The sequence below is a fragment of the Haliotis cracherodii genome, unplaced genomic scaffold (assembly GCF_022045235.1).
Source record: "Haliotis cracherodii isolate W230 unplaced genomic scaffold, xgHalCrac1.p SCAF_4, whole genome shotgun sequence".
In the NCBI taxonomy this organism is placed as follows: Eukaryota; Metazoa; Mollusca; class Gastropoda; order Lepetellida; family Haliotidae; genus Haliotis; species Haliotis cracherodii.
This window is the reverse complement of record NW_027266297.1, coordinates 23,406,599-23,430,200: the sequence shown is the minus strand read 5'-3', so window position 1 is coordinate 23,430,200 and position 23,602 is coordinate 23,406,599. Positions and strand designations below refer to the sequence as shown.

The window sequence follows — 23,602 nt, the reverse complement described above, 5'->3', positions numbered from 1 at the left end:
ATCCTTATTATACAAAGTACCTACTGTATTCATACCCACTTCGAAATTTAAGCAGTGCCCCCCTATGCTTAATTACTTCAATGCAAGATAAATATATATATAAATATATATATATATATATATATATATATATATATGAAAGGAAGAGAATTTATGGATGTCAACTTCTAAGATAAGATAAGATATAGTCTTCCCTTTCCAAAGTAGAATAGAATGTTAACAATGGGTCAATCTTCTTTGCAACAATCAATCTCTGTTTGAAGACACCAAAGGAAAAGTTAATGTTACGAGATCTTCAGCAATCCAGTTGAACTACTAGTAAAACTACTTAACACAAACATCAAAAGCATTGCGAAGAGGGTGCGATTTGAAGTTAAATTACTGAAAAAGTATCAAACAAATAAAATACATAGAGGAACATTTTACCATAACTGTTTTTGATGGATAAACAACTTCTGTATTAAAGTCTACATCCGAACGTCGCCCCAGTTGCAACTCTTTGTTCACCACAGCGGTAGCTGCTGCTATTCCAAACTACAATCCTCCATACTCCCGAACAGATTGAGGCAATGTCAATTTCAGACATGTAATTGGGATGCTATGTTTCCGCGCATGTCTGACCCTATGTCAGCCTATGTGTGCATGGGCATTGCGAAGAGGGTGCGATTTGAAGTTACATTACTGAAAAAGTATCAAACAAATAAAAAACATAGAGGTACATTTTACCATAACTATTTTTTTAAATGTTTAATCTGCATACCAAATATGATTTGATGTGCGCCCCGCGTACCCCCCACTGTTGGGTCGCCTCATAACATGAACCATTTATTGCTCATATATATCACCAAGTATGACCAAGTGAGTGAGTGAGTGAGTATGGTTTTACGCCGCTTTTAGCAATATTCCAGCAATATCACGGCGGGGGACACCAGAAATGGGCTTCACACATTGTACCTATGTCGCGAATCAAACCCGGGTCTTCGGCGTGACGAGCGAACGCTTTAACCACTTAGCTACCCGACCGCCCAAGTATGACCAAGTATCCCCATGGAGTCAACATGCAACCTGCAACATGCAACGTGATCTCGTGCAAGAACACTTCCGAGATCAGCGGGGGAATAAATCTCTTGTACCCCGTCACGAGTAATGCAGGCTGCACGTGGATATCTAAGTGACAGAATAAATCCCTTATACCTCGCTTCAATGCAAAAAGCTGCACGCTTCCCCCCGAGTCAATGAAAGACACGTGACATAGCACAAGTTAACCTCAGCTCGATCGAACAGCTGTTTTCTATCAATTTTGAATTTGTGTTAATTCTTTGACAATGTCACATTAAAACATGTCGGTAAGATAAATTTGTTGTAGCGGGATCACGAGGGGTACATTTGGTTTCATGCGTCCCGCGTTACGTTTTATACCACGAGCCGGAGGCGGGACGCATAAAATCTCATGTACTCCTCGTGATCCTGCTATTGTGTCGCGGAGGGCGCTCGCGCAGACTGCGAGTTTCTTCGTACAGCGATGTCCAGTCTCTATGGAACTGTGAGTAGCTGATATTAAGTGCAACAGGGAATTATTCCGGCTACCGGTCGTTGATAACAGTTTATCACGTTTCAAGCGTGCAGCACAATACTAACGCAGCGCTGCTGATGCTGAGTGAGTGGGAGATTTGTCCCGATTTGAGTTATAAAATTTAGCATGACGCGTGAAAGATCTATGTCTATTTTTGACGAACTGTTGATTTGCGGGGTGGGGTTGTCCATTTAGGCCTAATGTCATACCAAGTCTAGCCAGAGTTCATATAACAAGAATATTAGTTATGTCAGTTGACTATGTCGACCGGTTGGGCTGCCATGTGATATGAGAGTGTTGTCACCAGCTGGTGAGAGACGATTCTTTGTGTACTCTTTTAATAAAGACTGCATGGAGCTCGATCACTAGTGGCCAGTTGACAGGAACTCGGTGTGCTTCGTTGCGTTCCTGAGACGTGCTCGGGAATTAAAGAACCCCACAAGCATCTCATTTTCGGGAGCTGAGAACTGTATGAGCATAGGCTTGTAGAAGGGCGATGAGTATTGGCTGATAGAGTTTAAAATGGGATGAGTATAGGCTGGTAGAGTTGGGATGGGGATATGGGGTGGATGTTTTATTAGATATATGCTATGGGGTCTGGAAGAGAGACAAGACTTTGGGAGGATTGGATCGGAGGCTATGATTACTTACTACTTACTCCGGCGCTGTCTTCCCGAGACCACAGAAACATGACTAAAACGTAAAAAAACAGGCCAAAAAATCGACAACCGGCTACTGTCGGTTACTGTCGGAGACCTAATTGAACCTTTCACTTCACAGCCTCACAGTCCATCTATTTCTATGTTGTCAACAATTGTTAAAACTATATATTCAACCAGTGAATGATATGCAGATTCAGTGACTGGTTGAATGAATAGTGAGAGGTGGTTTTACGCCTCTTTTAGCAACAATAGTAATATCGCGAAGGGGGACACCAGAAATGGGCTTCACACATTGTACACATGGGCGAATCGAACCCGGACTTTTGGCGTGACGAGCGAACGAATCACGATTTTATTTGCGCCCCGCGTACCACAACCCACCTCCCACCCACCTCACCTCACCCCACCTCCCACCCACCCCACCCCACCCCACCCCACCCACTGCTATGTCCCAAATTTCCTCTTAATAGACCCCCGAATCCCTCGTAACAAAAGGGGGATGGCAGCCTCTTCCTGAGTCACAACATCAACCATTTTATATCCATATTCATTATCAAGTATGACCGAATATTCCCATGGATTCAACATACAGCCTATATATATATATACACATATACAACGATTAAACGGATAGAAAGAAGCTATAGAAAGAAGCCAGTGTTGTGAACTTGCAGCCTTTCATATGTCACGTGATCTCGTGCAAGTCCTCGTTGGAGATCAAAATACGTTCATGTGTCGCGGAGACCACTCTCGCAGGTCGCGAGTTTCTTCGTACATCGATGTCCAGTCTCTCTCCCGAACTGTGAGTAGCTGATTGTGCAATAGTCCGTTGATAACAGTTTATCACGTTTCAAGCCTGCAGCACAATACTAACGGCAGCGCTGCTGAGTGAGTGGGCGATTTGTCCCGATTTGGGTTATAAAACTTTGCATGACTAGTGAAAGATCTATCGTCTATGTTTAACGAACCGTTGACGAGTGGTCATAATATGCCTCAGGAAAAACCAAGTTGAGGCAGAGTTCATGTCAACAATAGTATGACTTACATCAGTTGACTATGTGGGCTGCCATGTGATCTGTGTGTGCAGTCCCCACTGGCGAGAGACGATTGTTTGTCGTATCGGTAAATCTACACAGTGACAATCGTAGTGAGGATGTCACGGGTGTATGATTACAAAGTGTTTCGCTCTATTTTCGCGAGTGTACCTTATAAACATCTATCTGCAGTACTTGTTTACTCAACATGATCATGTGTTGATGGTTCAAGATGTGATTTTCATATTTTGTATAGCTGTTTTAAGCATTTTTTATTTGCCATGTTAAAGTATGCCGATGATGTCAATCACTGGATTGTCTGGTCCATACTCGATTATTTACAGATCGCCGTCATATAGCTGGAATGTCCCTGAGTGTGGCGTTAAACAAACAAACAAAAGAAAAATTAAAGTAGGATTAAATGCTTTACAAACCCGCACACAAATATTTCCAAGTGCTTGCAGTCCGCATGAAGTCACTGTTGTGTGCGTATATACAGTTCCTGGAGCTTCAGACAGCCAATATCTCTTTCTCTTGTGGGAGTGTACTGTGTAATAATGTCCATTAGTGGTTTGAACAAATATTGACTCATGACATCATTTTCAAATGATAATTGTTATCCTATTATTATTGCTTCGTACTGTCATAAGCACTGGTATGGGCTTATCTGCGCTCACACTTTCATGATTCTTTTTTGTTATAAAGGCCACACTTATTTATTGCTTTGATTCAAATCTTTTAGACAAAAAGAAATAATTACTTTTTGTGTTTGTTTGTTTGCTTGCTTGTTGTTAAACGCCGCAATCAGAAATATTCAAGCTCTGCAAGTGTTTGATATTTATAGAATCTGGAACGGACATTCCAGTGATTGACATCATGAGCATAGATCTATGCAAATGAGATAACTGAATGGACCATCGTTTTTAGTTTTCATTCTTCAACAACTGCTGATTCACATCAGACTCAACCTGTGATGTAAATTGAAGCAAGCCTCACACAAATGTATGAGAGTATAGACGTATAGATTATTTGTCATTGCATTTTTCTTCAAGTAGAGGGGGCACGGGTGGCCCAGTCGTCTAAGGCGCCGCGATTCGATATGCAGAGTTGCGTCCCTTGGGCACACCAGAAACCTATGATTGTGGGTTCGATTCCCGGTTCGCCCCGATTATGTTTCTAGGTTTGTCAGCACCATACCCGTGCTCGTGGGTTTCACCGAAGTGGTAAACGTCTGAGACCTGCATCACTTCGGGCTTTCCTCCCACATTAAGCTGACACGCCGCGATATAACTGGAATACTGTTAAAAGCGGCGTTAAACCCAACTCACTCACTCACTCTTCAAGTAGAAATAACACTAACACAGGCCTCGAAATTAGAACAAAATAGTACGTGTACTCAGGGGCGCTGGACCTGTGTTTCAGGTGTGTCATTTTCAATTTAGGTGTGCCTTGTATATATTACCCAAGTATTATAGTGAGTGAGTGAGTTGGGTTTAAAGCCGTTTTTAACAGTATTCCAGTTATATCACGGCGTGTCAGCTAAATGTGGGAGGAAAGCCCGAAGTGATGCAGGTCTCAGACGTTTACCACTTCGGTGAAACCCACGAGCACGGGTATGCCAAATATTATAACAAAAATCACCCAATAATGTCGATTGATTTGACGACAGTAAGTCATTTTTGTGATTGTGGAACGTGCAACTAATGGGAAAACGTCTTTCATTTCACAGTTTATTTTTTGCAAGGCAAAAAATAAAAATTAACGGAAGTACTTTTAATGACTTTGTACCAAAGCGTGTAAAAATGAAATACTATCAATTGTTGAGTGGTCCTTCTCACAAAATAACGTATAAATAAAGCATACTCATTGTATTCTATAAGATTTTGAGGTTTTATTATGTTGGAAACTTGACAAATGACCTCAAGGCTGACGTTAATTTAACTACCGTATTTCCTCAATTTTTCGCACTGGCGTCTATATATTTCGCTTAAGCCGTTCACATTGCGTCTATTCTGTTAGCTAGCACAGTGACAACTCTCTATACCTTACCAAATCCCAAATTCTACAATCATACAGGGTATATTTGCAGGAAGTGGTCTCTATTTATCACCAATATATCACAGTATTGGTGGTCCGGCCTCTGTTTTTGACAGCGTATGAACAGCTAAAGTGCATGTGTAGCTATTTACATACCGCCCTAGGTACGAATGTACTGGTTGGTGTAAATATAGTCTGCTTGGAGCTTAGTCACTAGTGGCCAACTGGCGGAAACTCGATATGCTTGGTTGCGTTCCTTAGACGGGGTATTGAGGAGCCCACAAGAATAGGTTTATAGACGGGTGAGTATATAGTCTATTAGAGTTCCGAATGTGAGGAATATAGGCCGAGAGAGTTAAGAATGTGATGAGAAAAGGCTGCGTAAAGTAGAATGAGGGATGAAATGGGGTGGATATTTTTTATTAGATATATGCTATGGGGTCTGGAAGAGACTAGACGTGCTGGGGTATTGAGGAGCCCACAAGCATAGGTTTATAGGGGTGAGTATATAGAATGTGAGGAATATAGGCTGAGAGAATTGAGAATGTGAGGAATGTAGGCTGTTGGAGTTGAGAATGTGAGCAATATAGGCTGAGAGAGTTCAGAATGTCAGCAATATAGGCTGAGAGAGTTGACAATGTGAGGAATATAGGCTGAGAGAGTTGACAATGTGAGGAATATAGGCTGAGAGAGTTGACAATGTGAGGAATATAGGCTGAAAGAGTTCAGAATATGAGGAATATAGTCTGAGAGAGTTGAGAATGTGAGGAATATAGGCTGAGAGAGTTGACAATGTGAGTAATATAGGCTGAGGGAGTTGAGAATGTGAGGAATATATTCTGAAAGAGTTGAGAATGTGAGGAATATAGTCTGAGAGAGTTGAGAATGTGAGGAATATAGGCTGAGAGAGTTGACAATGTGAGTAATATAGGCTGAGGGAGTTGAGAATGTGAGGAATATATTCTGAAAGAGTTGAGAATGTGAGGAATATATTCTGAAAGAGTTGAGAATGTGAGGAATATAGGCTGTTAGAGTAGGGAATGTGATGAATATAGGCTGTTAGAGTTGGGAATGTGAGGAATGTAGGCTGAGAGAGTTGGGAATGTGAGGAATATAGTCTGAGAGAGTTGAGAATGTGAGGAATGTAGGCTGTTAGAGTTGAGAATGTGAGGAATATAGGCTGAGAGAGTTGGGAATGTGAGGAATACAGTCTGAGAGAGTTGAGAATGTGAGGAATATAGTCTGAGAGAGTTGAGAATGTGAGGAATATAGTCTGGGAGAGTTGGGAATGTGAGGAATATAGTCAGAGAGTTGGGAATGTTAGGAATGTAGGCTGTTAGAGTTGGGAATGTGAGGAATATAGGCTGTTAGAGTTGAGAATGTCCGTGTTGTTGACAGTTTTTAAACCTATTTATTCAACCAGTGAATACTATTCAGATTCATTGACTGGTTGAATAATGGTGAGTATATGTGGTTTTACGCCGCTTTTAGCAATAATAGTAATATCATGAAAGGGACACCAGAAATGGATTTCACACATTGTACACATGGGGGAATCGAACCCGGACTGTTGGCGTGACGAGCGAACGCTTTAACCACAGGGCTACAGGGTTAATAGTTTTCAAATAGTCGTTGCTAGTCGTTAGAGGGAACGAAATGGGGATTCCATGTTGTAATGTGTCCCCAGCAACCCCTGCTGGTGATACGAGGATTGGGTTGTCAGACTCAGTGACTTGGCTAATGGTGTATCAACGTACCCCGACGTGGATCGTTGATCATTATATCATCACTGGATTGTCTGGTTAAGGCAAGGTTATATAGAGGCAGTCGTCATATAGCTGGAATAGTGCTGGCTTCACACAATATGTGTGAACTAGTCCATAAGTCTTTTGATGCGTGTAGTGTGATTTGTTATTCGTGAAGGTGCCAACCCCCTCCTCATCTGAATACCAAATACCATCTATTTCTTTCTCGTTGAGTCTCATCGCTCACCCCTGAATCTTGAATACGATTTAACACAAACTTCAAAGCAGTGATAGGCGGGCGGGTAGCCTAGTGGTTAAAGCGTTCGCACGTCACGCCGAAGACCCGGGTTCGATTCCCGACATAGGTACAATGTGTGAAGCCCATTTCTGGTGCCCCCGCCGTGATATTGCTGGAATATTGCTAAAAGCGGCGTAAATACATACTCACTCACTCAAAGCAATGAGAAAAGGGTGCGATTTGAAGTTAAATAACTGAATAAAAATATCAAACATACAAACATAGAGGAACATTTTACCATTACAGTTTTTTAAATGTTTAATCTGCGAGCCAAACATGATTTTATTTGCGCCCTGCGTACCCAACTGCTGAGTCCCGAATTCCCTCTAAACAGACCCCCGAATCCCTGGAACCAAAAAGGGGGTTGGCAGCTTCATTCCTGCGTCATAACCTGAACCATGTATTATTCATATATATTTTTAAGTATGATCAGCTATTCCCATGGGTTCATAGTGCGACCTGGGGCGGTCGGGTAGCCTAGTGGTTAGAGCGTTCGCTCGTCACGCCGAAAACCCGGGTTCGATTCCCGACAGGGGTACAATGTGTGAAGCCCACCGTGATATTGCTGGAATATTGCTAAACGCGGCGTAAACCCATACTCACTCACTCATAGTGCGACCTATATATACAACGATTCAGTAAGTTTGTGTACAGAGAAGCTATAGAAAGAAGCCCCTGCCGTCTGCTTGCAGGCTTTCATACGTCACGTGATCTCGTGCAAAAACTCGTCGGAGATCAATGTAGGTTCATGTGACGCGGAGAGCACTCGCGCAGATCCCGAGTTTCTTTGTTCATCGATGTCCAGTCTCCCTCGGAACTGTGAGTAGCTGATTTTAAGTGCAACAGGGAATTATTCCGGCTACCGGTCGTTGATAACAGTTCATCACGTTTCAAGCGTGCAGCACAATACTAACGGCAACGCTGCTGGGTGAGTGGGAGATTTGTCCCGATTTTAGTTATGAAACTCAGTATGACGCGTCAAAGATCTATCGACTATGTTGAACGATGGGCGGATGAGAGGTCCTTTTATGTATCATGAAATACCAAGTCTAGCCAGAGTTCATAGCAACAGTAATATTACTTTATCAGTTGACTATGTTGACCGATTAGGCTGCCATGTGATATGTGTGTGTTGTCACCAGCTGGTGAGAGACGATTGTTTGTGTACCGGCATATAGATTTACACAGTGACAATCTTCGTGAGGGTGTCATGGGTGTTGGATCATTAAGTTTTCGCTCCATTTTCTTCGAGTGTACCTTATATTCTCTTCAAAAAAAGAAACGCAAAACGGATATTTTTTGCCATAAAAGCAAAATTAGCTGACCAAGAGGTGCTAAATTAAGAGGTTTAATGTGTTATAGTGTCAGTGACAGATTTCCCGGATCAAATTGATTACAAGGACATGCGAACCATTAGTCGGGAAACATGTACAATTCAGAAAAACGCACCCGGTGTATTGACAAGAGGACCATGGAGCTGAACGTACTGCATGTGCAGCAGCACTATGAACGGTATCAAAAGTGCAGGGTATTTGATTACCTGGATTCTGCGTCAATCGAACAGTGACAGTTCAACAACATGCCAAGATTAACAGAAGACTTTAGTACAAAGAAACAACGTCACAGGCCTCTTGCAGGCAGTGGAATCCCGATCAGCTGTAGCCAGGGTTTACAATGTAGCGCCCAGCACCATCACAATGCTATGGGATCGGTTTCAACAGCATGGGTCAACACGTGATCGGCCAAAGTCGGGACGACCAAGAGTATCCCCCGCCCAAGATCGCTACATCCAACTTCGCCACCTACGTGAAAGGACGACCACAGCCACCTCAACCGCATCCCAAATACACGGACTGCGCAGAATCTCCGACCAGACCGTACGAAACCGTTCAAGAGCAGCAGGTCTACGAGCAAGACGTCCTGTTCGACGCGTCAACGGCAACGGTGTATTCATGACAACACTCGACCGCAGGGATCACATGAGCCTGTCTACACAATAACAACGTTAATGTTCTCCCCTGGCCCTCCAGATCCCCGGATTTGAACCCGCTAGAGCATCTGTGGGGTGAATTGGATAGACGGCTACGCCGACGTCAACCACAACCCCAAACGTTGCAGCAGTTGCTTTTTGCGTTGCAGTCCGAGTGGGCTACCATTCCCCAGGATGTGATTCGCATACTCGTCTTTTCCATGGGATGTCAGGAGATGTCAGGCCGCTATCGATTCCGACGGGGACATACGCGTTATTGATTGTAGCTGACTTTCACCTTGGACTTTTCTTTTGTACCGATAACTGAGATGACTACAGTCACCAAGTGTTCTCTCCACAACATTTTGGCTCAACACCTTGTACGGTTCCTCGTATAAATGTATTTTCCAACGTCACACAAATCTGGCTTTGCGTTTGGGTTTTTTACGAGTATGTCTGTAGTAAATGTCTACTCAATGTCATTATGCGTTGATTTATAGACTTAAAAACTATTTGTCATTGTTGTTTTTTTAAGTAGACATAACACTAACCCAGGGATCGAAATTCTAAAAAAAATCAAGTGTACCCAAGGGCACTGGACCTTTTTTCAGGTGTGTCATTTTCAATTTAGGTGTGCCTTATCTATATTGAACCACAACAGAAACGTCACCATGGATAGATATATGAATAACCTTAGTTGTCCAAACACTGTAAACATACTTTGAGACATACTGAAAAGATGAAACGTGACAATACTGATCATCAAGGTTGAAATTAAAGTGTCAAATGTTCGTAAAGTGAAACACAACACTAGTCTCTGAGAAAATGGCATCACAAGTCAGTATCTCGTGTGTCCGCCATGTGCATTGATGACTGCCGTGCAACGTCGATACATGGAATGGATGAGGCGATTGATGAAGGCCATAGGCACTTGAGCCCACACACAGAGGAACGCCTGACGTCATTCAGCCGTCTTTGAATCTCGTCCAACAGGTTCTCATGGGATTTAAATCGGGACTGAGGGCAGGCCACTGCATGGTTCCGATGCCATTCTGCTAGATGAAGTCTCTTGTTGCTCCCGCAGTGTGGGCACCCGCATTATCAGGCTGAAAGTCGTGTTTGTGGCGACGTGCCAAATGAGGTATGGCGTGTGGTCTCAAGACTTGATCAAAGTTCCGAGCTGCTGTGACGCTATTACCTCTGCCTGGACCGATGTTCTGGAAAACCACAGGGTCGACCCTCTGTGCAAGACCAATTCCACCCAACTCTCTCTCTCTCTCTCTCTCTCTCTCTCTCTCTCTCATCTGCTGTTGAGATACAGTAACGGCTCTCGTCTGAGAAGAGGACTCTTCCCCACTGCTGGTGGCGCTAATTCTGGTGCTTTGTTGCCCACTGAAGACGATCCCGGCGATGACGTGGTGTCAGAATGGGTCCTCGGTGTGGCCTGTGACAGTGGAGGTGTCTGCTCGTCAATCGTCGACGCGCGGTGTCCCCATTATGTGTCGCTGGTGTGTCCCCAAGGTCTCTGGAGCAGTTTCCGCAGCAGTAACAAAGTGATCTAGAAGATTCTGTCGCACAATCTGACGATTCTGACGTCGGGTGGTGTCCCTTGGTCTTCCACTACGTGGTCGGTCATCCGTAGTGTTGGTGGTCTGGTACAGTTGCTGGAGCCAGTATATTGTCCTTACGTGGACTTGAAATGCATTGGCTTCTTGTCGGGCGGTTTGTCCAGCTTGCAATCGTCCAAGGGCTTGGTGTCGCTGATTTCTTGTCAATCTTGGCAAGTGGTATCAATTCAATAACGAATGAATGTTATCCGATCTGGTAGGATTTTTATGGGGCAAGAAATGGGGAAACGCATGTGCATTTCAATTTGCACGGAACTCACGTGCATCGGGTTACCATGGCCGTTGCCGTGATGCGTTTAGGCGATCGGTTTTATTGTCATCTGCTTTGTTTTTTAATCATCAAATTTAATTTTTCCGGACAAGATAGATTTTAGAAACTTTGACAAAAATTACCCAGATATTTCATTGACAACTTTTCATGTAATATTACTTGGGGTGACGTTTCTTTTGCGGTTCAGTATATATTACCCAATTATTATAACAAATAGCGAATGTCTGCTAAACTGACGTTTAAAACGCAAGACTTTCATGATATTTTCATGATATTCAGTCAAAATAACGAGAGATGTGTTTCGGGCAATCTTGACCATCATATCTGTAAGATACAGTCAACAAAAATCACCCAATAATGCCGATTGATTTTACAAAAAGTCATTTTGTGATAGTGCAACATGCAAATAATGGGGAAAACTCATGCATTTCACAGTTTAATTTTGGCAACCCATCAAATAAAAATTAACGTAAGTACCTTCAATAAAAATGACCATTCCCACGCGGAACTGCAGATAAAATTCAAGTGTGACATTTCCGATTTCATGTATAATTCGAACTCTACTTACAGCGTTCCATTCATAACATGTACACACATACAAGTGTTGAAGAAGTTCGAATAACAAAACAAATCGTATTTTTTCTTGAACATGTGAACAGTATTTGTTTGTATTTAAGGTAGCCAAGTGGTTAAAGTGTTCGCTCGTCCCGCCACAGAGCGGGTTCGATTTCCCACATGGGTATAATGTGTGAGGCCCATTTCTGGTGTCCCACGGCCGTGCTATTGCTGGAATGTTGCTAACAAGTGGAGTAAAACCTCACTCACTCACTCACTCACTATCTCTATCTCAGGTATCATTATCATGATGTTTATTAATTGGGTTTGCTCATCTCCAAGTAGTGTGAGTATGTAGAGGCTGATATGATATACTCGGCTTTGCAATTTCAATGAAGAACCTTTATATCCTGAATTCCATTCATTGTTTCCCTTAAGGAGCAGGTGGTGCAATTGTATCAAGTTCTGAGACTTTAAACTCAAAAATGGGATCTGAAGCCCCAAACACGTAAGTAAATTCCTTATTTCTGATATACCGTTTTCCAGATAACCAGTTGGAATCAAAATATTCCGGAGTGTCTCTTTACATCTTCACTACTCATGTTTCCTATTTATGGTGAGCTTGTGGACCACTGGTACTCTGGTATTAGTTCACACATATCCAAGGTTAAAAGAAACTGTTTCTGATATAAAATCTTAAAAGGATTTTTTAAAGTTATACTTTCAATAAAAAAACAGACAGCTTTTTGGACTATTTTTTACTTTTTCGGCATTTGCTAAAATTAGAATAGGATTTTCATACAACAAAAATATAAAGGACAAGGGAGGATAAGGGCCTGCAGGTGCCAACAGAGTCTGCACAATTTAAGAAATGAGCAAGATTTTTTTGCGAAGTTTTTTTCTGATATTTGAACTTGTAACAGTTTTTTACACAGGCTAGTCTTTAAGGAGATATAGATGAAATCAGTACAAACATATAATGCTCATTTTTAAGTTTTCACTCGTATTAAAAATAATCAATTTTTTACTCAATTTAGTGATACAAATTGATAGTATTTAATCATGCCATAACTCCAACCTTACAAGCGTAAGAAGGAAAAAATGCTGGATATCACATTTTAAAACATGTCTGATAATTTTTCAAAGTTATCGATTTTCAGATTTCCAACAGAAGTCCTTTTCACGTCAACAATACATAATTAGATATTCCCGTAAGAGCATTTAAGTTAAGTATTTTAGAAATCTTAAGTTTAAGATTTATTTTCATATAGTATTGATTAAATGCGAAAGCCTGTATGTTTTCAGTACTGTGGCACTCCCCTGTCCTGATGATGTACCTTTCTCAGAGACCTACTTCGCAGGTAATTAATATTTCAATATACAACTTTTAAATTATCGATTGTATTTCGGTACTGGTGACTATGATTATATAATGCAATGCAAGGGACTGAGCCCAAAATATCTACCAGTATTTCTCTAGAATTCATCTTGCCATCCTTGTTGATTGCAACCTTTTCCTACCATACAGTATGTCATGTGATTTCAGGATTAACAGGATCATGTAAAAATACAAATAGATGATAAACAATATCTTTATTGCTTGACGAAATGGGGTTAATTTGAGTGTCCAGTATTCACCTTTCAAATGCAACAGGTGCCTTGTGTTTGTTGTAAGATGACAAAGTAGGTTATACTCAGAGAATAACCAATAAGCGACGAATGGTTAAGGATTACCTACCCTGAGTGAATGAATGATGTTATTCCCGAGTCTTCAGCGAGGGACACACAGCATTCATTTACCGATATCTCCTGTGGATTACCACCTGTTCAATCTCTTGGACATTTGTTAGAAGTTCACGACATGATGATTATACACTTTGTTTGTAAACAAAACATGTTATGATTTGTATTCTGCAGAAATATCTACCGGGGAAGTAGCTGTTATTGCAGTTGGTGCAGTGGTTACTGTAGCTAATGTCATCCTGTTTCTGGAAAGCACCTGGTTTATAGTCCAACACTTCTTAGTAAAGAAAACAAAGGTTCTGTCCATATGGATGATTTGCCTACCAACAGTAAGTTAACAAGATGTTCCTCTATGTACATTTTAGATGACCTGAAGTTCTTTGAAGCATATGTTTGCTTGTTGTTTAATGTGATGGTGAACGGTACACAATCTAGTCTGAACACAACAAACCGGTGATTGATATTACGAGCAACGAAACACTCCTTTGATTTTTTTGTTTGTTTTTTAGCGCCGCACTCAGCAGTAGTCCAGCCATATGACGGCGGTCTGTAAATAATCGAGTCTGGACCAGACAATCCAGTGATTGACTCATGAACATCGTTCCACGCATTTGGGATACGATGACATGCATCAACTAAGTCAGCGAGCCTGACCACCCGATCCCGTTAGTCGCCTCTTACGACAAGCACGGTCGCCTTTTACGGCAAGCATTGGTTGCTGAAGACCTATTCTACCCTGGATCTTCGGGTCACACACTTGGTATGATGACACACCAACAACCAACCCATCCATTAAGTCGCCTCTTGTGACCAGCATAGTTTGCTGTGACAGCATTCTAACCTGGACATCCCATAGGCCATTGACAATTATGTCATGACCATTCTCATTGTTCATTATGCATTCATATTGACTCCATACATTTTGGGGCATATCTTGGTTATGGTCTTTGATCTTTCTAGTTGCCATAACTTACATGGCATTTAGATTGTTAAACTATCGAATATTTTGGTTTATGTGACAATATATTTATGGTTTAATATTTAGAACATTAAAGCTATTTTATTATAATACTTAAGTATTAATGCATATTTAATGAATAACTTCCATTTTCTAACCGTTACTTCAGTTTGAAACATTAAGTATTATAACAAACTCATGATCATATTTCATACCCATGATATTATGATCTCAGAATCGGTATCAGTAAAAGTTGCTCACAAACCTCTAATCTAAGCCTTTTACTTTGACATTTATCATGTCAATCTAATATTGCAAATATTCCAGTTCAGATTCAGCTACAGAACTTTATAGCTCTGTTTTTAACAGGTGTTTCTCATCCACTGTTGAGGTACTGACATGACTCAGGTATAAATTTCATAAGGTGATTCCTTATCTGTTACTATTTTCATTTTCGTACCAGTATATGTTTTCTAAATGTGGTGCATCTTCCAGAGGCAAGGGTGTAAACTGAGTATAAAGTTCGGTTTCAACCCTTACAGAACTTGGCTGGAATTTCTGAGTTATAGTTTGGCTGTACTAACGAGTCTATGCATATCCTAATCAAAATTCGACATCTGGTTCATAAACAACATGGCAACTGCGGATATCAGTCGATTGCAAGAATTGCAAAGCATGTGTTTTAATCGATGAGTTCAACTGATTTGATGCACTTCGCGAGGTAAGAGGTAGGTTTTATCCCTATGCTTGTCAGAACGGAATCGAGTGTTCAGGCTCGCTGTATGCGATCATATCCCATTTGGGTGGATCGATGCTCATGATGTCATTCACTGTTCATTGCTCTGTCCATGTCTTCATTTCAGGTTAAGTGTATTCACACAGTAGAACTTGATTGAAGTGTATGTCTATTTGACTACATGTAATTGCTCCCAACAGGTGTTTGCAGTGACAGCCCTGATAGCTGTGTGTATACCGCGATCCGCCTTGCTGTCGGATCTGGTGGCGGCCATGTAAGTTATAAATTATAGATATAAGGATTTACTAGAATATCTTTTGTCGAGTCCAGGGTATTGAGTTGATGGGGGTGGGGTAGGGGTGTCACAGGCTGTTGATATATGGCACGCTTCACTTGATTTCCAAAATTTGTTTTATTGTCATAACATTACACATCCTCAAGAGCCTTCAGTCTATTATATATGGAGAACTTGGAGTTTTTTTCTTACAAGAATAAAATTGTCTATGTAACATGCCATCATCAATTTTGCTTCACTGTATTTGATTCATTCAACCAAACTATTGGGAGTCCCTAGGATCCGCTATGTTCAATGCATCCATTCACAATTGGGATGGCTAAGACGCAGTATTTACATTGGCTATACAAGCTATTGACATGTGGTGTCTGCAGGGCGTATTTTATCACAAAAGAAAGAAGTGAATACACATAAGGATTATCTGTGGGTGCTTGGGTACTATAATATGACGCGAGGAAGGTTGTTTGGTAGACTTGCACTAGTTTCTAAGAAAATGACAATTAGTTTAACTCATAATTCTAAGATTATATACATAAGTCCCTATAAAAGGACCGCCTCCGTGGTCTAATGGTAGAGCGTCCGCCCGGAGAGCGGAAGGTCCGGGGTTCGATCCCCGGCCGCGTCATACGTCAAGACGTTAAAAAATGGTACTTGTTGTTACCATGTCTGGCGCTCGACATTAAGGGGCTAAAACAAGGACTGGTCGGCTCGGAGTCAGTATACTGTGTCTGAGTGGGGTATTTATGTTAAACTGCGGCATGGTATCTCAGTGAGCTAGCACTTCAAACCGTCATCAGTCCGGACTAGTACAAGCAGCCACACACATATACACGTGCATGCACGTCGCTATATAAGTGCAATAATCTTGGATGCGACGTGAAACCCAATTTCACCTCACCTCACCCTATAAAAGACTGGTGTCCTTAGATTGTCCGCTTAAATAGACTTGTTGATTATGAGGATAGAATACTTTACATCCATAGACTTATCATTCAGTACAGCCTTAAAGGCAAGGCTTGGTGTTTGGTAGTAGGGAGAGCGGGGATGTTACTCTGATTAAGGCATAAACCTACTCTGTTTAATTTTTAGGTTTTGAACTTAGATTTGATACCTGTAAATTACATTTGAAATCAAAGGCATTAGCAGGAGACCGGCTTACTGGCGTCGAACTCTTTCGTACTAGCAAAGTGATTGGGCATCCGTTGAGTCGAATGTTTTTAATAGGTGGAATTTAGGGATAATTGCCGATCGGTTTTATTCCACGAATGTTTGTTTTTATTCACACAAACCACAACGTTTAACGTAATACTTAGCTTTGTTCAGTGTAAGCCAATACAAACTTCAGTGCAGATACCCCGTAAGCATTATTCTGGTTTTCCTTGCTTAAAGCTTGAGAAAATGAAGCGACCCTTGCAATATTTATTTCCACAGTACACATCACTATTATGACGTCCTAATGTACTTCAAGCAACGAAGCCTTAGCATTGTGACGTGGTACAAATGACATCACAGGATGTATTGGCGAAGCGCCAAATGGAAAGCTATGTTTACGTTATCACTTCCACCATACAATCATTTAGTCATTGTTCACTGTTGCTCATTATATTCTATGATCACTTTGGTTGTCATGGTCTAATGTATATTCGATACTCCTGGCAAACCAATCAGAATGTAGGATTCTACAACTGATGTAAAAGTAGAATAATATTTTGACTACTCCCTTAGTATAACCAGTTATCTGCTTGAGTCAAATGGGTTTAGGACATTTTTATTATTTTAACTTTTATAGCACATTCTTGTCTATCAATACAAGTTGGAAAACAATCTCAGTAATCGTATCCCAGTAAATTGAAACGATTTGAGGCCTGATAACACCCTGACATTGGTTTATATGGTTTCACTAGGCTTTGTGTTTGCAGTTAGAGGTTTACACAGTCATATGTGGGTCAGTGACGCTTGTAGGCTGACTCGTATGTCACATGATGTATCAGGGAGGACAACGACGTGGAAAGTAGGGAACATGTACACTTCATTACACAGTTAGGTTTTCCACGCCAGTAACGGTTCACCAAAGTATTGGTGCATTGCAATACTTTAATGGACATTTAATTCTTTAACTTGGAGATTTGGCCCTTGTACACTGCTCACATGTAATTTGGCGCTCAGCATTTTAACAGGTTATCCACGTTCCATTAATGAACATGATACCTTAATTAACATACTTTGAGGATGTCTGTTTTGGAGAGACATCTGTTATTTATTTAGCAAATCCTTCTTTACTTTCGGATCTAATGTGAAACTTAAGGAAATTATAGATGAGCTACAGGGCTCCTGTGCTCTTTTTTGTACTTTTCTCTTTTTTTCACCTGGCCAAGAATTATGTTATGTTGGTATTTTTGTCATTTTGATCACTAATACAATGGTTTTGAGAAAAACCGGTAATTTATTACAGGGTTGGATGGGTCAGAGGTTTTCTATGCACTAATGTACAGAAAATAATTACCCTCCCCTAATGCTTGTCATATTTTTGGATGACCCTCCCCATTTCCTTGTACTTTTTCTCATGATCTCTCTGATAAGATAAAATGAAAATGCACTTTATATTTTATCATAAAATTTCAATTTTTTCATGACCTCCCCGGTTATGCCTATAATTTTCTTCCCTAGAGATTGTCATAATTTGTGTTGACCCTCCCCTGATACCCTATGACCCACCCACCTCTGTAATAATCGACGGTCCCTCAGACTGACTTTCTGCAGTGTGTCTTTTGTGTTGTGTCAGCTACCTGTCCCGCTGTATCCAGATGTTCCTCTTTCTGCTGATCCACTACCATGGAGGGGAGCAAGCCCTCATCGATCACATGTCAGGGGAGACAATCAACCTGCGCAGCCCTCCCGTGGCCTGCTGCTGCGTCTGCTGCCCCTGCTGCCCCAAGATAGCTGTCAATGAGTAAGCAGGAATATTTGTCACTGTCACTATTAATTCACCATCAAGACTCTTGAGATGAACTTTTAAACTCTGTTATTTTGGTGATTAGATAAAATAAATATTGACATGTAACTGATACAGTGATAATTACATAGTGAGTGAGTTGAATTTAATGCCTCTTTAAGTAATATTTCAGCTATGTCTCACTTGGTGGCGTAATAGAACCCAGGTCAACAAGAGAACACTTTAACCACTAGCCTACCTCACTGCTGCTAACCACAAAAAGGACAACGTCGACTGATTTTCTGTATTTTCATGTGACATCCTGATAGTAAAAGTAAGAGTTCTCACATATCCACTCAATTTGGACATATGCATGTGTTGAGGAAACACTAAACTTCTCCATCCATTGTGTTCTGAAATAAAGCTTTGGCTGGTTTCTGATGATGACATTATACTCTTTCAGGCAGAACCTCTTCAGAATCAAGGTGTCTGTTTTACAATTTGCCATAGCTAGACCTATCTTGGTGTTCCTGGCTGCTGTGTTGTGGACTGATGGCAAATATGTGAAGGGAAAGGTAAGCAAACAAGTCTGTTTCTTAATACCCACCATTATGCCATGTTTGAAACTACATTTTATAACTGCCATGATTCTGCCTTAAAATACACACATCACATCTGCTACCTTTCTATGTTTAAAATATATATGTCTTATACCCTCCATCTTGCTATGTTTCAAAGTACGTCTCATACCCGTCATCTTGATATGTTTCAAAGTACATCTCATACCCGCCGTCTTGCTTTCCTTCAAAGTACGTCTCATACCCGCCATCTTGCTTTCCTTCAAAGTACACCTCATACCCGCCATCTTGCTTTCCTTCAAAGTACGTCTCATACCCGCCATCTTGCTTTCCTTCAAAGTACGTCTCATACCCGCCATCTTGCTTTCCTTCAAAGTACACCTCATACCCGCCATCTTGCTTTCCTTCAAAGTACGTCTCATACCCGCCATCTTGCTTTCCTTCAAAGTACGTCTCATACCCGCCATCTTGCTTTCCTTCAAAGTACACCTCATACCCGCCATCTTGCTTTCCTTCAAAGTACGTCTCATACCCGCCATCTTGCTATGTTTCAAAATACATCTCATACCCGCCATCTTGCTATGTTTCAGTTTGTTTTGATTTGAAATCATTCATCAGCTCTTAATCAGAAAATGATTTAGACCATAAAATGTTAAACATAATTAGTTGTTTTAGCTGCTCCTGTGCGTCACCAAAGTGCAAATTTTGAGATTTTAGGCTTTCCTCGAACATCAAGCATACATGCCATGGTATAATTGACATATTCTTCAAAGCATTATCGGGGTGATCGGGTAGCCTAGTGGTTAAAGCGTTCGCTCGTCACGCCGAAGACCCGGGTTTGATTCCCGACATGGGTACAATGTGTGAAGCCCATTTCTGGTGTCCCCCGCCGTGATATTGCTAGAATATTGCTAAAAGCGGCGTAAAACCAAACTCACTCACTCACTCACTAAGAATTGTCAAAGCCAGCTCACTCACTCACTCACTCACTCACTCTTTCAGATGAGGCCAAACCAGGCCTCCCTGTACATAAGTGTTTTGACTGGTGTGTCCACACTTGTAGCCATGTACGGCTTGATCCTTATATTCAGAGCGTCCAGGAAACACCTAATGGTGTTCAACATTGTCCCAAAGTTCATCTGCATGCAGCTGGTGCTTGTCGTCAGTGGTCTGCAGGGTGTTGTCTTCAATACTTTGGCTAACAACAACCTTCCTCCTTGTACACAAGTGCTGTCTTCTGCTGCACGAGGCGATGGTAAGTGTCACATCTGGTCAACGACAACCTTCCTGTACACCAATACTGCCTTCTGCTGCACGAGGCGATGGTAAGTGTGACATCTGGTCAACGACAACCTTCCTGTACACCAATACTGTCTTCTGCTGCACGAGGCGATGGTAAGTGTCACATCTGGTCAACGACAACCTTCCTGTACACCAATACTGTCTTCTGCTGCACGAGGCGATGGTAAGTGTCACATCTGGTCAACGACAACCTTCCTGTACACCAATACTGTCTTCTGCTGCACGAGGCGATGGTAAGTGTCACATCTGGTCAACGACAACATTCCTGTACACCAATACTGTCTTCTGCTGCAAGAGGCGATGGTAAGTGTCACATCTGGTCAACGACAACATTCCTGTACACCAATACTGTCTTCTGTTGCACGAGGCGATGGTAAGTGTCACGTGTGGTCAACGACAACCTTCCTGTACACCAATACTGTCTTCTGCTGAACGAGGCGATGGTAAGTGTCACGTGTGGTCAACAACAACCTTCCTGTACACCAATACTGTCTTCTGCTGCACGAGGCGATGGTAAGTGTCACATCTGGTCAACGACAACCTTCCTGTACACCAATACTGTCTTCTACTATGCATGGCAAGGGAAGATGTCACATCTGGCAAACACCAATCTTCACCGATATTGTCTTTAACTGCTCAGGGCAATGGTGAGTGTAACGTCTGCTGCAGAAAGTAGTTACAGTGAAATACCCATTCACTCATGGAAGCAGAGATGATTTCATACCCATAAGAAGTGAACATCAAAGACCTGCATCACTTCTGGCTTTCCTCAAACACTGTGGCAGCTGAAATTATTTTGTTCACAGCTACATGACACCCAGCCCACTTACATTTGGAGTTTTGTAATGAAGGTATTCCTTTTTTAGCATATCAGGATATGTAAAGGTGATAATAAAAAACAAACACAGAACGATTTGGTCAGGACTGGTAAAATGTTTGCAGGTTCATCATATGTGGGCGTCATCTTGATTTTCTTTTCCTGCAATACTGACTCTGTGACGGAAATGTCTTTAACAACACCCGGCCACGTCATACCAAAAGACGTTAAAAGATGGTACTTGTTGTTAGCCTGTCTGGCGCTCGGCATTAAGGGGCTAAAACAAGGACTGGTCGGCTCGGAGTCAGTATACTGTGTCTGAATGGGGTATTCATGTTAAACTTGGCATGGTATCTCAGTGTGCTAGCACTATAAATCGGCATCAGTCCGGACTAGTACAAGCAGCCACACACACACGTGCATGCACGTCGCTAATATAAGTGCAATAATCTTGGACGCGACGTTAAACCTAATTTCACCTCACCTCACCTTTAACAACATGTCAAATAAAGCTTGAAGTATCATTAATTACTACTTTTCTGTTTGACTTGCAGTATTAATACTTCGGAGTCAATATCCTGCAATACTGTCACCAATATGTAGAGCGTTCCAAAGGATCTTATTCCACCATTTTAACAATAGAAACGCCAAAATCAAAATTGAAAATCATAGCACCATCATCAGTATGTTTCCAGAGATTAGAGGTAAAAGCTGTAACCTGACTGGAAAACATGTTAACTACCTCTGTTTTCAATTTCAGTTTGGAACCATCTGATTATCATTGTGGAAATGTTCTTGCTAGCGCTGCTTGCCCGACGCTTTTATCGCAGGATAGATGGATCACTGATCATCGCAGATGTTGATGTTATGTGCCCAGAGGACAAAGACAAAGCACAGAAGAACGAAAATTCTTCCCTGAGCAATGACACCAACATATCAAAATACACCAGCAGTGGAAAGGAATTGGAGGAAAGCATTCATTACATGTAGACGTTGATGGGTGTGAACACAGGAACTGATACACTTCAGACTGATGGCAAGAGCGAACTTGGATGCAGGATACAGAAGAGTGTTTCTCAAATGCGTATCGTAACTACTTTAACTAAGGCTCAACAGTCATAGCGCAAGGATCGCTTTGTGAAACGGTCCAGGGCTATGGAACTTGTTGGCTTTGGGATTCACAGGCACTACTTGTAGAAGAATAGAACTCTTGATACTCAATGTGTGAAGCCCAATTCGGGTGTTCCCTGGCGTGATATTGCAGGATATTTGCTGAATGCACTTAAAACCATAAACTCATTGGTGATCGTCAAATTTGAGTATGTGCATTTTAGAAATGCTTACAGGGGCAGCATTATTTATCAGCATTTTTTCAGAAATGTAACGAGGTGAGAAAACTGTTGTAGTAGTTTGACCTATCAGTTCTATATGGTGTGCTGTTCATTTTTTTCTAAACATATTGATTACATTTAGATTTTCTAATGAGGTTCTAAAATACTAAAACACTAAGCATGCTAATGCTGGAATAGCTGCATACATTTTGAAGAGTTGTCACTTAAGCTCATTGCATCCCCGTGATGTGGTGTGGGACTGAACTCTTTCCTTTGCAAGAGGGAAGTTTGCAAGCATTTCGGTGTAGCATTTTACTATATTTCTCTAAATATTTGTGAACAGAGCATGGTAAACATTAATCGCTTATCTTCAAATCTTGAGGTAGTCTTCTCTAAATGAAGTGTGTTTTTCACATAGATGTTGTTGATACCTTCCATCGAGCATAGGTGTAGGCTTACTACAACCGCAGGTTTAGAGTGGAATGGGTTTGTTCCGGGTGATGGTAATAATGTGCCAATAAGTTGTTAACCATTTAATATTGAAACTTCATAAAACTTTATTAAGTCTTGATATACTTCGAATAGCAAAAGTTGGTATGAATTGGGGAATAATGCAATTATTTCTGTGGCGTTTTTCACAGAAATATTTTTCTTCTGACTTTTCTTACAGCTATCAATAGTTTTCTGAATAAAAGGGCTACTATTTGGAGACCAAACCCTTCGATGTCTTTGCTTTTACAGCAAATTCAAAGTTTTGGGCATAAATGCCTAGAACTCAACTTGAAGTAAGACTGGCGAAACCAGTGACAAATGCAACACCAACCAGCTGTATGTATGCAGTCCAAGTGCCAAGGGCTTGACCCAGACAAGAACATACAAAAGCCTGAGGGCATATGCTTTTTGAGTGTTTACCTTGAAGGCCAGAAGACTAAAGAGCAATGCAGATTCATTTTGTCAGTTACATATTAACACTAATATATTTCATTTAGTAAATCATGTCTTGAACTGAAAATGTGTTTTTTTTTAATATTCTGGTCATACATATGTATCCTTTTGTCCTCCCAAACAAGTGTCAGATAAATGCTCATATTTGAACAAACCATCCCTTTTCATTTAGTAATAAAACATTGTACAATCA

The 23,602-nt window shown here is 41.2% G+C and overlaps 1 protein-coding gene across 1 annotated transcript; it reads left to right on the top strand.

The window, feature by feature from the left end:
- Positions 1-2,950: 2,950 nt before the first annotated feature.
- LOC139479701 (organic solute transporter subunit alpha-like) lies at positions 2,951-23,468 on the top strand. The gene is made up of 9 exons (XM_071262544.1): positions 2,951-3,037; positions 12,217-12,280; positions 13,078-13,133; positions 13,690-13,844; positions 15,410-15,483; positions 18,287-18,454; positions 18,900-19,011; positions 20,017-20,269; positions 21,894-23,468. Exons 2-9 carry the CDS (start codon positions 12,258-12,260, stop codon positions 22,121-22,123), a joined length of 1,071 nt encoding a protein of 356 aa, XP_071118645.1. The 5' UTR covers positions 2,951-3,037; positions 12,217-12,257; the 3' UTR covers positions 22,124-23,468.
- The last annotated feature ends 134 nt before the right edge of the window (positions 23,469-23,602 follow it).